Source organism: Hydra viridissima, unplaced genomic scaffold, assembly GCF_058129835.1.
Source record: "Hydra viridissima isolate aposymbiotic clone 2 unplaced genomic scaffold, HvirCarnegie_v1 scaffold_17, whole genome shotgun sequence".
Classification (NCBI taxonomy): Eukaryota; Metazoa; Cnidaria; class Hydrozoa; order Anthoathecata; family Hydridae; genus Hydra; species Hydra viridissima.
The window spans coordinates 1309568-1322318 of NW_028324316.1; the positions used below are offsets into that span (position 1 = coordinate 1309568).

The 12751-nt window shown below is 29.1% G+C and overlaps 2 protein-coding genes across 4 annotated transcripts; both read right to left on the bottom strand.

Annotated features, from left to right (window-relative positions):
* Nucleotides 1–895: 895 nt before the first annotated feature.
* LOC149876974 (uncharacterized) lies at nucleotides 896–4301 on the bottom strand. 3 transcript variants are annotated; one of them, XM_090074741.1, is made up of 9 exons: nucleotides 4117–4301; nucleotides 2801–2996; nucleotides 2462–2670; nucleotides 2187–2249; nucleotides 2014–2088; nucleotides 1779–1881; nucleotides 1542–1705; nucleotides 1156–1312; nucleotides 896–1017 (listed from the first exon to the last, which is right to left on the bottom strand). In XM_090074741.1, the coding sequence occupies exons 1-9, from the start codon at nucleotides 4123–4125 to the stop codon at nucleotides 896–898; spliced, it is 1098 nt and encodes a 365-aa protein (XP_089930867.1). In that variant the 5' UTR covers nucleotides 4126–4301. The 3 variants fall into 3 exon arrangements, 2 of the variants coding, with proteins under 2 accessions (XP_089930867.1, XP_089930866.1); XR_016448418.1 differs by lacking the exons at nucleotides 896–1017; nucleotides 1156–1312 and having other exon boundaries at nucleotides 1590–1705; nucleotides 2014–2090; nucleotides 2202–2249; XM_090074740.1 differs by lacking the exons at nucleotides 2462–2670; nucleotides 2801–2996; nucleotides 4117–4301 and having other exon boundaries at nucleotides 2014–2090; nucleotides 2202–2219.
* Nucleotides 4156–5127, bottom strand: LOC149876975 (uncharacterized). Its single transcript, XM_090074826.1, has 3 exons — nucleotides 4766–5127; nucleotides 4352–4682; nucleotides 4156–4215 (listed from the first exon to the last, which is right to left on the bottom strand). The coding sequence occupies exons 1-3, from the start codon at nucleotides 5125–5127 to the stop codon at nucleotides 4156–4158; spliced, it is 753 nt and encodes a 250-aa protein (XP_089930952.1).
* Between the last annotated feature and the right edge of the window lie 7624 nt (nucleotides 5128–12751).

Here is a 12751-nt window from a genome sequence, read left to right on the forward strand (position 1 = left end):
GATTTCCCAAACAAATTGAATAATTGCGTGCTCAGTTGAAACATTTTTTTTAAAGCCAAACTGTTTGGAATAAAGTATATTATTTTGGTCAAAATATTTAAATATTCTATTATATATTATTCTTTCCAATTATTTTGAAAAAGTTGAAAGAACCGAAATCGGGCGATAGTTGTTGATATTTGTTTTATCGCCTTGTTTGTAAATTGGTATGACTTTCGCAATTTTCAATTGATCCGGGAAAACTCCTTGTTTTCCCGACAAGAAAATTTAACGTGGGCCATATATGGCAATTGCATGTTAACCATATATTTCCCACTCTCCTTTATGGGATGGCGCTGATGCGTCCCATATGTGGCTTTAATGTTTATAGCAATGAAACCACACTAAATAAGAACAAATGCCACTCTTAATTTGTGCGCAAAAGTTCAAATGGCCCACGCGTGGGAAGCATTTGCTAGCCATATCATTACCACACTTCTTAATGGGATGGCTTTAGTGCGGGCCATATGTGGGTTTAATGCTTATAGCACTAAAACCACACTAAATAAGAACGAAAGCCACACTTCATCTGTGCGCAAAGGTTCATCTGGCCCACGTGTGGGAAGTATATATTAGCCATATATTTACCACTACTCATTATGGGATGGCGTTGGAGTGGCTCACGTGTGGCAATAGTACTTATATCGCTCAAAACCACTTTCAGAACGAAAGTACACTAACTTTTTACATGAAATCTGATATATATATATATATATATATATATATATATATATATATATATATATATATATATATATATATATATATATATGAAAAATAATATGCTTCTTGCTTTTTGTTATAAATTTATTTACAAACATTTTATTTATTTACAATAACTTTTCATTAAATTTATTTATTCATTCTTTTCTCGATGCATACGTCTACCACCACGATCTGCTGAGTTATGCAGTGAAGCGGTGATGGCTTCATTGACATCTTTGTCTGTAGCATTTTTGCAATGCCTTCGAACAGCAACTAAAATCAGTTTATTATTATTTATTATTTCGATTATACAAAAAATTAATTAATTTATTAAGGGTTAATGTCAACTTTATCAATAAGTACTTGTACTTGACAAACGGTTAACTCTAACGGAATAGCTACTTTGCTTACTTGCAATAAACTTTACAAAAGCCTCAATTGAATATTTGTTTGAGCGTTTCCCAGTACGACAACAACTCATCTGTAACTCATCAGTCATGAAAACATTCAAAATGTTTCGTACCGTATCAGATATATACTTTCCACCTGCTGTTGCTAGCCAGTTAATCTACATTCAGAAAAAGAAAGTAAACAATTTAAAAGTACACAAAGGTGTATAAACACATACATAAATATATATAAGTGATTACTAAAAAATAAAAGTTATATATGAATTCAAATTATATAAAAAATTGTATTATCTAAAAAAAGGTTAAATATTCGAATTTTTAATTTTTCAATGGATGCAACCGGAGTTTTTATTAAAAGTTTTTCAATAATATTTAAGTACAACTTGCAAAAAGTGAGGCCATTTCTTCATCCTGGCATTGCAACAAAACAGCATCTAACTCTTCTATGCTGCTTGATTTCGTAAATAAACTTTCTTCAGTATGACCAATTAGCATACGCTCTATCAAATGTTTAATCTCTTTTGTCGCAGACGTTACAGATTTTACTAAATCTAATCAAATCGAACTGTTATAAGTATTTAAAAGATAGACAAATTAATATATGTACTTTAAAAGATTTTTCACCTTTAAGTAAATTTTCAATGGAGGACAATCGGTATTCAATTGACTGTGTGATTGGTGTAAGGGTGTTAGTGGAATTTTTGGTGTATGGCATTGGCAAGAACTCCTGATATAATTTTAAAAAAAAATTCTACTTTAATTACATTTATGCATATTTAAATTTAATGATCTTCAATTATAATTATTCTACTTAACAGCAAACTTATAATTACTAAAATAAAATTTACAAAAATCTTACTGAAGGTAAATTTATTTCATCAGGATCATTTAGTAATGACACAAAGCTTTGACTAGATTTTCCTTGGTGTTGCATCTCTAATCATATATCAAAACATTCTAATCATATATCAAAATTAAATGTCTAATAATAACATTAACAAATTTTAACTTATAGTATTGCTATCAAGCAACATGTTTAATACTTACAGCATGATGTGGTATTGGCAGTAATGGTTGGCTACCTGGTGTTGATGTCTAAAATATTTTATGCTAATTATTAAAATCTAGTAAAACTTTATCTAATTTAAGAAAATAAAAATTTGTTGATTGTAATCAACAAGAGTAAGCCATGTTTAAATAAATATTTTCGTTTCCACATTTAAAATAATTATTTAACATTTTTTTCATTAACGTAAGCAAGTTAATGAAAAAAACTTGTTTTTAATAAAGTCACTTTATAAGCTTACAGAAATGACAGCCTGCTGAAGAGATGTAGGCATGTTGAAATCAGAATCATCTTCACTAGACATATTGCCATGAATTTGAGAAGCAAATAATGAAGGGGATAATCGTTTTGATGTTGTCTTCCTACGACATGAATTACCTTCATATTCTGAAGCAAGATCACTTGTTTCTTCAGATATTTTTAACTTTTCTAATGCTCTTTCCTCACAGTCTGTAACAAAGTAGTCAAAGTAGTACAAAGTAACAAAAATGTGAGCTGATTGTGCATTAAAGTAATATTAATAAACCAGGTATAACTTAAACGCACACATACACACAAACACACATATGTGTGTTTTTACCTGCAGTAGATAAAATTCGTATTTTGTATCTTTCCCAATCTTTATTGGGAATCTGTCTCTTCCGGCGCGTTCCTTTTAATGAAGTCATGCTACATTTTGGCCACATACACTCGCTGTTTCCATTAAGCCATTCCTTTGGAACATACTCCACAGTATTGTCGTTAAGGAAATGAACAATATAAAACATATCTTTACACTGTAAAAAATATAAATAATATAAACTATTTGTGCATATTATAAAAAACTCTAGGAATTAGGAAAGATAATTTCAGTAAATATCGTTTTGGGCCGGCACAATATTTACAGGGTATTTGCCACCCTGATGACACTATGTTTACAATAGAATTACCATAATTCAATAAAAAAAATTTTGCATAAGTAATAGTAGTAAAATAACTATATAAATTCCCAATACTTGCTAGGACTATAGCAATATAAATTAACAATATCAAGTAAATAAAAAATAGGTAAAACAACTCATACTTTTCTATATATAAATATTTCATAAAAAATATCTTTATTACATAGATATAAAATTCATAAGAATGCCTATCAAAAAATAACACTAAAAAACTCATAAAAAAATTAAACATCTTTTACGCAACTGATATAAATTGGTTATACAACTAATTATGTAACAAACTGTTTTTTAAAATTAAATACAAAATTTAAAAACTAGATAAAAGTCATTTTTTAAGATTTAAATTGAAGACTATAAGTGCTAAAAGTACAAATGTCTTCAATTGTTAAACAGTTCAAAATTTGATGCTGTTCAAAAACTAATAGTTTATATAAATAATTCTGGTATTTTGATCAATAACTAAACAACTTATTAGAAGCAAATGGAATAATGTAAAATATACTATTCTCACAAGGAATACACACACATTTGTTAATTATTGAAACATTGCATACATTACTATTTGAGTGTTTATACAAACCTATATGCATAAATGAAGAAGGATATGGATGGGAATACACGTCTTCATATAAAGTCATTACATTTCCATTACACACAACATCGGTAACAAACGAAGTAACACATACTATTCCAGAAGAGGTGAGATATATATTGTCTGGTGAATGTGTAGATAAGTAAAATAAGTTATTGCAAGATGGCGATAATGTTTTGAAAATTGAACTTCTAATTACATTATTGATGCACTGTTTGAGGCAATTGGTGTTGGAATTAATGGTCTTTTTAATATGCCTTAATTTATTCTCAAAAGGAAATGATGACCAAAAGTCAAGTGGACCAAGGTTTTTTACAAACTCATCTAAATGTAAAAGACAATGAATGTTATACACTAAATTACCTTTACCATAATGATCTGCAAACGTAGTAACAAATTTCTTCAAACACCAGGAAATGTTATCCATAATTGGTAAAAAATCTGATCCAAGCATATTGAATGCTGCAAAATGGAGAAGCATAGTATGAGCATAAACACTGGGATGCAGAAAAGATCTCATGACTAATGGTGCCAAATAAATAAAAAAAGTTCTAAATTCAGTTGCTTTCCATCGGTCCATCTCAACCAATGGTCTCACTTTTCTGTGTTTAAATTCTTTAGGCATGTGTTTCCCATTTTCAACGATCTTATTTGATAAAGCAACTCGATTAGACGGTGGTATGCGAAATGAACCTTTGTACACACATGTTGAAGAAACCCATAAAAACAAAAGTTTTCTGAACACACCTTCACATAACAGATGCATGTACTCAGCTGGCACACAAGTAACAGGAGGTACAATACTACCAATTGCCGTCATTTCCTTTTGGTGATCTTTTTCTTGAAAATTCAAAAACTGTTGATCAGTTCGAGCAGGAGCATCATGATTATCAAAAACAACCTTTCCATTAATATAGCTACCAGTTTGTCTGCAATACTCACACCCATTGTAACCTTTATAAATGCTCTTGCCGGAGCATCACTTACAATACAAAAAGCTCTAATAAGATACCTCTGTCCTGAAACTACAATTGGGTATTTTAAATTGTTCAAGTTTTCTACAATCCCTGAAAAATATTTATTCAGGTCATTCGGTTTATTTGTGCCAAAATAAAGAGATACAATGAAAGGCTCAAGGCAAGTACTTTCATTAACTTTTGCTAAAATAGGCCAAAATGATTTAGAGCAGGATTTGAATAAAGGCATCCCATCGATATTAAATGTTAACGTGATAAGTGTAGAATGAAAATGAGTAGCTTCAGCGCAAAGTAAATTATATCGATCTGAACTTATCCTAAAGCTTTGCAAACCAGATTCTATATACCTAATAAGTTCAGTTTCTAGGCCAAAGTGAACAAATTCTCCACTACCCATCTTTGAGATATTCAAATGGGTCGAAGAACATTTTAAAAGTGTTTTACATGATTTAGGTAACTCCGGATGTTTTGTTATAAGAATTTTTAACAAATCATCCAATGCTTTATTTTCAACATTGTATTGAATTGCCCAAACACGAATTTCCTCTAAAAGTGACTTATTTTTAATTTCTTCTGAGCTTGTATCTATGATACTTTCAAAAGAACGATAACTACCAAGGTTAATGCTATTATTGCTACTTGCTTCTAACGAAGAACTCTTGGGCTCTTCTTGATCGTAACTAACAACAACCTCATGAATTGCAGCATCTTCCTGAGCTTTTTTGTAAAAAGTATCAACTTCTTCATTAATGACAAGCCTTTTTTTCTCCTTTGACAGCCCACTCCATTTTTTATCCTTTAAGAAATAATATGATACAGAAGTAATTAAAAATAAATTGTATTTTAAATGTATTTTATACTAAAAAAATGTAAATAAATATGAGTATATATATATACATAATATACATATAAATGTATATATACAATGTATATATATATGCAATGTATATATATATATATATATATATATATATATATATATATATATAATAAATATATATATATAATATATATATTATATATATATATGTTTATATATATATAAATGTATATATGTTTAAAAGTCTATATTTATATATTAAATTAATAGTTGATACCTATTAAATATAAATAATAATTTAAATATATATTTATATAAAAAGTATCTATATATAATATATATATATATATATATAGATAGATAGATAGATAGATATGTAGAAATAATATCAATAGATACAAAGTACGCTTACATTGTTAGCCATTTTATTTAATTCTTTTATTACTATTCCCGCTTTTTTTATGCGATTGTGTAAGATGATTTTTTTTTTTCTAGAAATTAAACTGAGATATTTGGAAAAATTATTTTACTTAGTAATATTTTCCTCACTTCTTTTATGCAATGTGCATAAGGCTGATTTTTTTATTTCTTGAAATAAACTAGGATATTTTTAATAATTTATATTGGATAACAAGCCACAAAAATTGTCATTAAAATACCGCTAAAAGTTATATTGGGTATATATACCCAATATAATTTTTAACAATAATATATTATTAATATACCCAATAACAATAATATATTTCCCTTTAACAATAATATAATATCCTTTTACCCCCTTAACAATAATATAATACCCTTTTAAACAATAATATATTATTAATATACCCAATATAAATTTTAGCGGTTTTGTAATGCAAATTAGAGTGTTGAAAATCTATTTAACAAATCAAATTTGCATTACAAAACCACCTGAACATAAATATATATATATTATTATTATATATATATTATTATATATATATATATATATATATATAGATAGATATATATATATATATATATATTATTATTATATATATATTATTATATATATATATATATATATATTATTATTATATATATATTATTATATATATATATATATATAGATAGATATATATATATATATATATATATATATATATATATATATATATATATATATATATATATATATATATATATATATATATATATTAGAACCGTCCTGAGGCAGCCGCTCCAGGCCTCGCGCTTAGCAAGGTCTCCTAAGCACGGCCGTACCGAACGACAAAGACGTGGGGGGGGGGGGGGGGGGAAATGGAAAAAGCGAAATTTACCGACAAGATCTTTTTTTTTTTTTTTTTTTTTAGAAGCCAAATTTCAGTTTTAACCGACAGAAGCCATAATTCGTTAAATAAGGGGGCCAATCAGAGTTGCTGTCCCAGGCGGCGTGTCGGCTCTTGGCGGCCCTGCCTATAATAAATTGAAGAATAAACTTTATTGTTATTATTATAGATTATTTTATAAAACACTCAGTTCCTTTATAAACCTACAAGAAAATAACAATTTTGTGTTTTGCATCTACACACTACCTTTTTAGACAGTAAGAGCGCCTTAAATAACGACTTTCAAGAAGGCCTCGCAAAAATGTTATTCTCAAGGCCTCGCGTTTTCTAAGGACGGCTCTGATATATATATATATATATATATATATATATATATATATATATATATATATATATATATATATTAAGGTGAGTCGAAATGTAAAAAATATTAAGTTGGAGATCCTGTACATGTCTAAAAAGTTGTTTTTTGATGTACTCGTTTGAAAAAACCTCCCTTTTTTTTTATGGACAGTGTCTACAGGTCCCAACTCTGACTAGAAAGACTACATAAATACCTAATGTTAGTGTAATGTATTGCAATGTATTACAAATTAAAAAGAATGTAAACTGTAACGAATCAATGTTAAACAGCAACAATACAAATTGTTTAACCTAACTGTTAATAAAATCTTTCTTGGTGTCTATTTTTGGTATCTCTAATCTGGATTTCTTACTCTGTAACACCATGCCATGACGGGACTTTCTCCCATAAACTTTACAGCTCGCAGCGCTAACGTCTTTAATTGTTCTCTCTACTGCCTGTGAATGACATCGAACATCGGGCAGTAGTATTGGACGTGTGTAAGTAAGTTGATCATTTGAAAGGTGTGATAGCATCGGAGGAGACGTAACATTACTCTGGTCCCAGTCAATCATGTTAATGAACGATGTCGCAGCCAGATTTAATGTTATATCCTTCTTATCAAAGACGCGAACCGCTATGTTACTATTAGTCTGCTTCTCTCTTGCTCTTATTATTTGTTCTACTGAAAAACGAAGAATTTCCATATCACTATCACTAACTGCAGCTAACAGAATGTTTTCAGCATTTGCAAAGTAGCAGTTATTTTCGAGAATAGGACGAACCACAGCCTGATCTAATGCATCAAGTTCCTGAAACAGCTGAACTAAGTAAAAGAAGTTGTTAGCACCATTTTGGCAAGAAGAATTTGATTTGATTTTGAACCAAGAGGGTCCGTAAAAGTTCAAAATGAAATGCATTACTCTTCTGAGAGGTTCAGATGCCACTCTAGACATGTAGAGACGCAAAATCCTGTTGGCTTTCGTCAACCACCGAGCATGACTTATATTTCCAGGTAAACTCTTTTCGAGGAAATCAATATCTGTAGAAGCCTGACGTCCACGCTGTACTGCTAGACATGCTTTCAAAAAGTACAGTTGGTCTGTGCTAAGATCCTTCTTGAAAGCTTCATCACAATCAGTCACCTTACCAGTAATTGGCAAATAATTAATGACAGGCAATTCATTCAGATCATATTCTAGAGCTGAGCTAATTGTACCTGTCGATGTGAAAGGTCCTGTAGTTCGAGCAAAATCCACGCCTGCCAAAAAGCCTTCTAAATGGCAGCTCGTTACAGTGTAAAAGGCATACCAACCACTGTAATGGTCTACCTAAGTTCTCCTCCAATTTTCTTATGATTCCGTTGCTTTTACCTGTATTATTATTTGTGCCATCACACCTTGAATGCTTTCTACGGAGTTTGTCTCTATAAAAACTGACATTAACTCCTTTGTTATATCAGCAGCTTTAGTACTTTCAGGAACTACATGATCGATGTATATGTTTCCTGGATACGAGACAATACTATAGTGTTCTTCTTTTTTACTTCTTCTACAACCAAAACTCTCAACTAATGTAACATCTTGTTTTCCATCAAAGCCTATACAGCACAATTCCTTATTGCTTTGCATATGTTCTTCAACCAGAGTATCTCTCCAGAAATTCCTTTGTCGGCGTAGCTTTGAAGGATTAAGAATTCTTGCTGAAGACAGCATACTGAGGTCTTTTAAAACAGCATTAACAATAAGACATGTATCTCTGTTGCTAATTTTGCATCGATCAACTGCTTTACATAATTCCTTGTACTTGTTTCTGTTCTGCACTGATAGTGTCTCTTCCTCTGATATATAATTACTTTCAGACGTGTTACGCTCATCCTCATCAAAATTGAATATCTTTCTTACAAGGTAATTTCTAATACTGTTTTCTGATTATAATAGAACGCCTTCATATGATGGGATTTGATTTTCAGGAAGATCAACTAACTGTCCAAACAATTGATGTTTAGTTGCACTTCGTGTACACATACTATCCATATTTAATATAATTTGTCTAAAATAATAAAAAAACTACATAAAGTTATGTTTACAATAAATAAAAGCTGTTAAAACAATTTTTCATAAGAATTTAGTCAATAAACATTTCAAAATTTATACAGACTATAATATGTTTAGCCCTTTCATAAATAGGCCTACATGTTAAATGAAGTGGTCTTTCTACAGTCTAAACTATAGCCTACTGTAGTATACATCTATATTAGCCTACTTGAATTTTACTGTAGATATATTATTGCAAAGAAGAAAATAAAATTACAAAACAGTATATTAGATATTTTGCTAGTTTCTAAAAAATCCAGCACATGGTTTGTTGCTAATGTTGATGACGTCACATGTAAATAACGTTATAAAATTTATTCCATTTCTTTTTTAGCACTTGTAGTTAGGTGCTAAACCATTTGCCAATGCATTTTAGTCAATGATTTATAGTTGGTACGTATTTAGATTGTACCAAGGAAATGGTTAAAATACATCAAATAAGGTAAGACTTTAATCAAAAGTTGGGACCCCTAAACGTTTCATAAAAAATCTTTAAATATTATTTTCATACTGTACTGATGCTAAGACAACTTTTTGTTCATGTACAGGAAAGATTAAAAAATTCAACCCACCCTAATATATATATATATATATATATATATATATATATATATATATATATATATATATATATATATACATTTATTTAAGTTGTTGATACCGTATAAACTAAAAAAACACAAATTTGCATTACAAAACCACTTAAACATGTTAACAAAAAAATATATATATTAAATTGATAAGCGTCTGACGTAATAAAATAATATTGCGCTTTTCACAATGGAATGAAGTAATTTATTTTAAAGTTTAAAGCGTGGTATGATGTGGCAAGATAATGAATGGCCCATATCATAACCACATCTATTTTAGCATGTGTTTATTTAAAGAGTATACCGCATTAAGTGGGATAATTATGTGGACCGCATTATGTGTTTCACACGTGGGCCACACTCATCATCAGTTTATATATCGATAAACATCTAGAATATAGTTTCACGCTTTAAATCCACTTATAAGCACTATGGCCACATGTGGCCCACATATACCTTTCTTGTCGGGTTATAGATGCATTAAACACTTTATAAAGAATATCTTTCAGACTTTCATAGCATTCTGCAACTATATTACCACTTACTTCATCAGCACCAATAGCTTTATTTCTTTTTAAAGACTTAAAGGCTATATCGAGCTCGTCGTGGGATAATTCAGAAGAATACTCATTGTTATAATGAGATTTATTTATAGGACACAAGTAGTCTTCAAACGAATTTTTGGTCATAGGAATTTTTTTAGAGAGATTGGTTCCAATTTCAGTAAAAAATTTATTAAATGTGTTTGCAATTTTGCTCGGTTCACATATATTTACATCTTCAAATTTTATTGTTTGTGGTAAAGAACTTAAGTGATTTTTTGATTTTCCTGTTATCTCTTTTATTATCTGCCAGGTGCGCGTTGAGTTGTTTTTAAACTTATCGATCAGATTAGTATAATAATTTTTTTTTAGGGTTAGGGTTAGGGTTACTCTAGGTTAACTCTAACACCAGTTACTCTAGGTTAACTCTAACACCAGTTCTGTTTCTCTAAATAAACATTGTCAAAAATGACAAAATTTTTATTCCTGATAATAATTCTCTAGGATCTGGAACATCTGCTTCTGACTCAAAAAAACTGCGTTTAATATCCAATCGTTGCTTATTTTCTCTTTCTGTTTTCTCAATAATTGAAAAAAACAGATATACCTGTTTTGTATTATTACTTCGTTTTATATCAAATAACCTAAAAAATAGTTTTTTAAGCACTTTCTCTTCAAATACTTCCTTCACAATGCGATATTCTGATTGAAAGAGGCTTTTAATATATTATTGTTATCATTAAGTTTGTCCTTAAGAGTTTCTAAATTTTATATGCAATTTACATGTTTGAATTTCGGAAGGATAATTTATAACAATTTTACAATTAACATACAATTTTTGTTAAGTGGAAACTTTATGAGAAATCTTGTTTGTGAGATGTTTTTTCGGGAAGTTTTTTGTAATCTATCATTTTTTTTTGTAGACAATATAAACAGCATGGAATATTACTGTTTGGTTATTGCAGTATGTCATACGTTGTTGTGTTAGTTGCCTACAATCCTTGCAATCTTAACTTAAAAAAAAAAAATTCATTTTTGTCGTTTTTCACAATCACAATGAATATGATAATCATTGACTCAAAAAGAATCTTATTAAAGGTGATATAAACTTTATACCTAATATTGATAAAAAAAAATTTAGGCTTCACAAAAAATGATTCATTAGATGCTAAAAACAAAAATGCACCTTAGATTTACTGATTGTTTTAAGTTTATGTCTGCAAGTTTGGATCATCTTGTGAAAAAATTTATAGAAATAGTTTTAATAACACTTCAAAACTCTACGAATCTAAACAATCTGCTTTTAAAAAAAAACGTGTATCTAAATGAATACTTGACCACTATTGAAAATGTAACAGATACTGAATTACCTATAAAAAAAAACATGCTTCTCATGGATCATCATATTAGCGATCAAGACTATCAACATGTACAAAAAGTACGCACCGGGTCTGAAACGAAAACCCTTAGAGAATACTGTAGTCTATAAAATAAACTAAATGTTTTACTTTCAGCTTATGTTTAGAGAACTTTAGAGATGTGTGTATTAAAATATATAGTCTTGACCCTCATGATATAACAATGCTCCTGATCTAACTTGGGATAACGTAGAATAACTAGAATAACGTAGCGATAAAGGTATTAGAAGTAGAATATCTGTATGTTAATTTTTTCTAAATTTAATAAATATACGGGTCATTAACAAGTAAATTGCTGATAAATATAACAAATATAAACAATGAAAAAATATTATCTCTGCACAGTGGTAACAGAAGTGGAACTCGATTATTTTCCAAGTTTAATGAAATAAATATGATTTTGTTGAACCATTGACGTTGACTTCAGAATTTATTTTCACTCAAAATTTTACCGGAAATTAAAAAAATTGTTATTTTATTTACCCACAGATTAAAAATAAAGATGGCGTTTTTTAAAAAAAAAATTTGAAAAAAAAAATAGAAAAAATTTTAAACAGCAGTTTAAGGATATAGTATGTCAAATATATTACTTATAATAACATTTTAAACTACATAGCTAATTAAAACTAAAAATCATTAAAAAAAAATTTTACATCACTTTTAAAATTCCAACTATTTTATATACTTCACGAAATATGCCACAAAAATCTAAATTTTCTCCCTTGGTCCGGTCTGGTCTTTGTAAAAGTATTAATACTTAAATATATATCACCATTACCACATAATGAACATATTCCAGTTCCACCAATCTTGTTAGAGGTTTGAATTTTCCCAAAGCTGGTGAAGATATGCATTCCTCCAAATTGAAAGAATGGAATCTATTGACACCAAATGTGAGAATT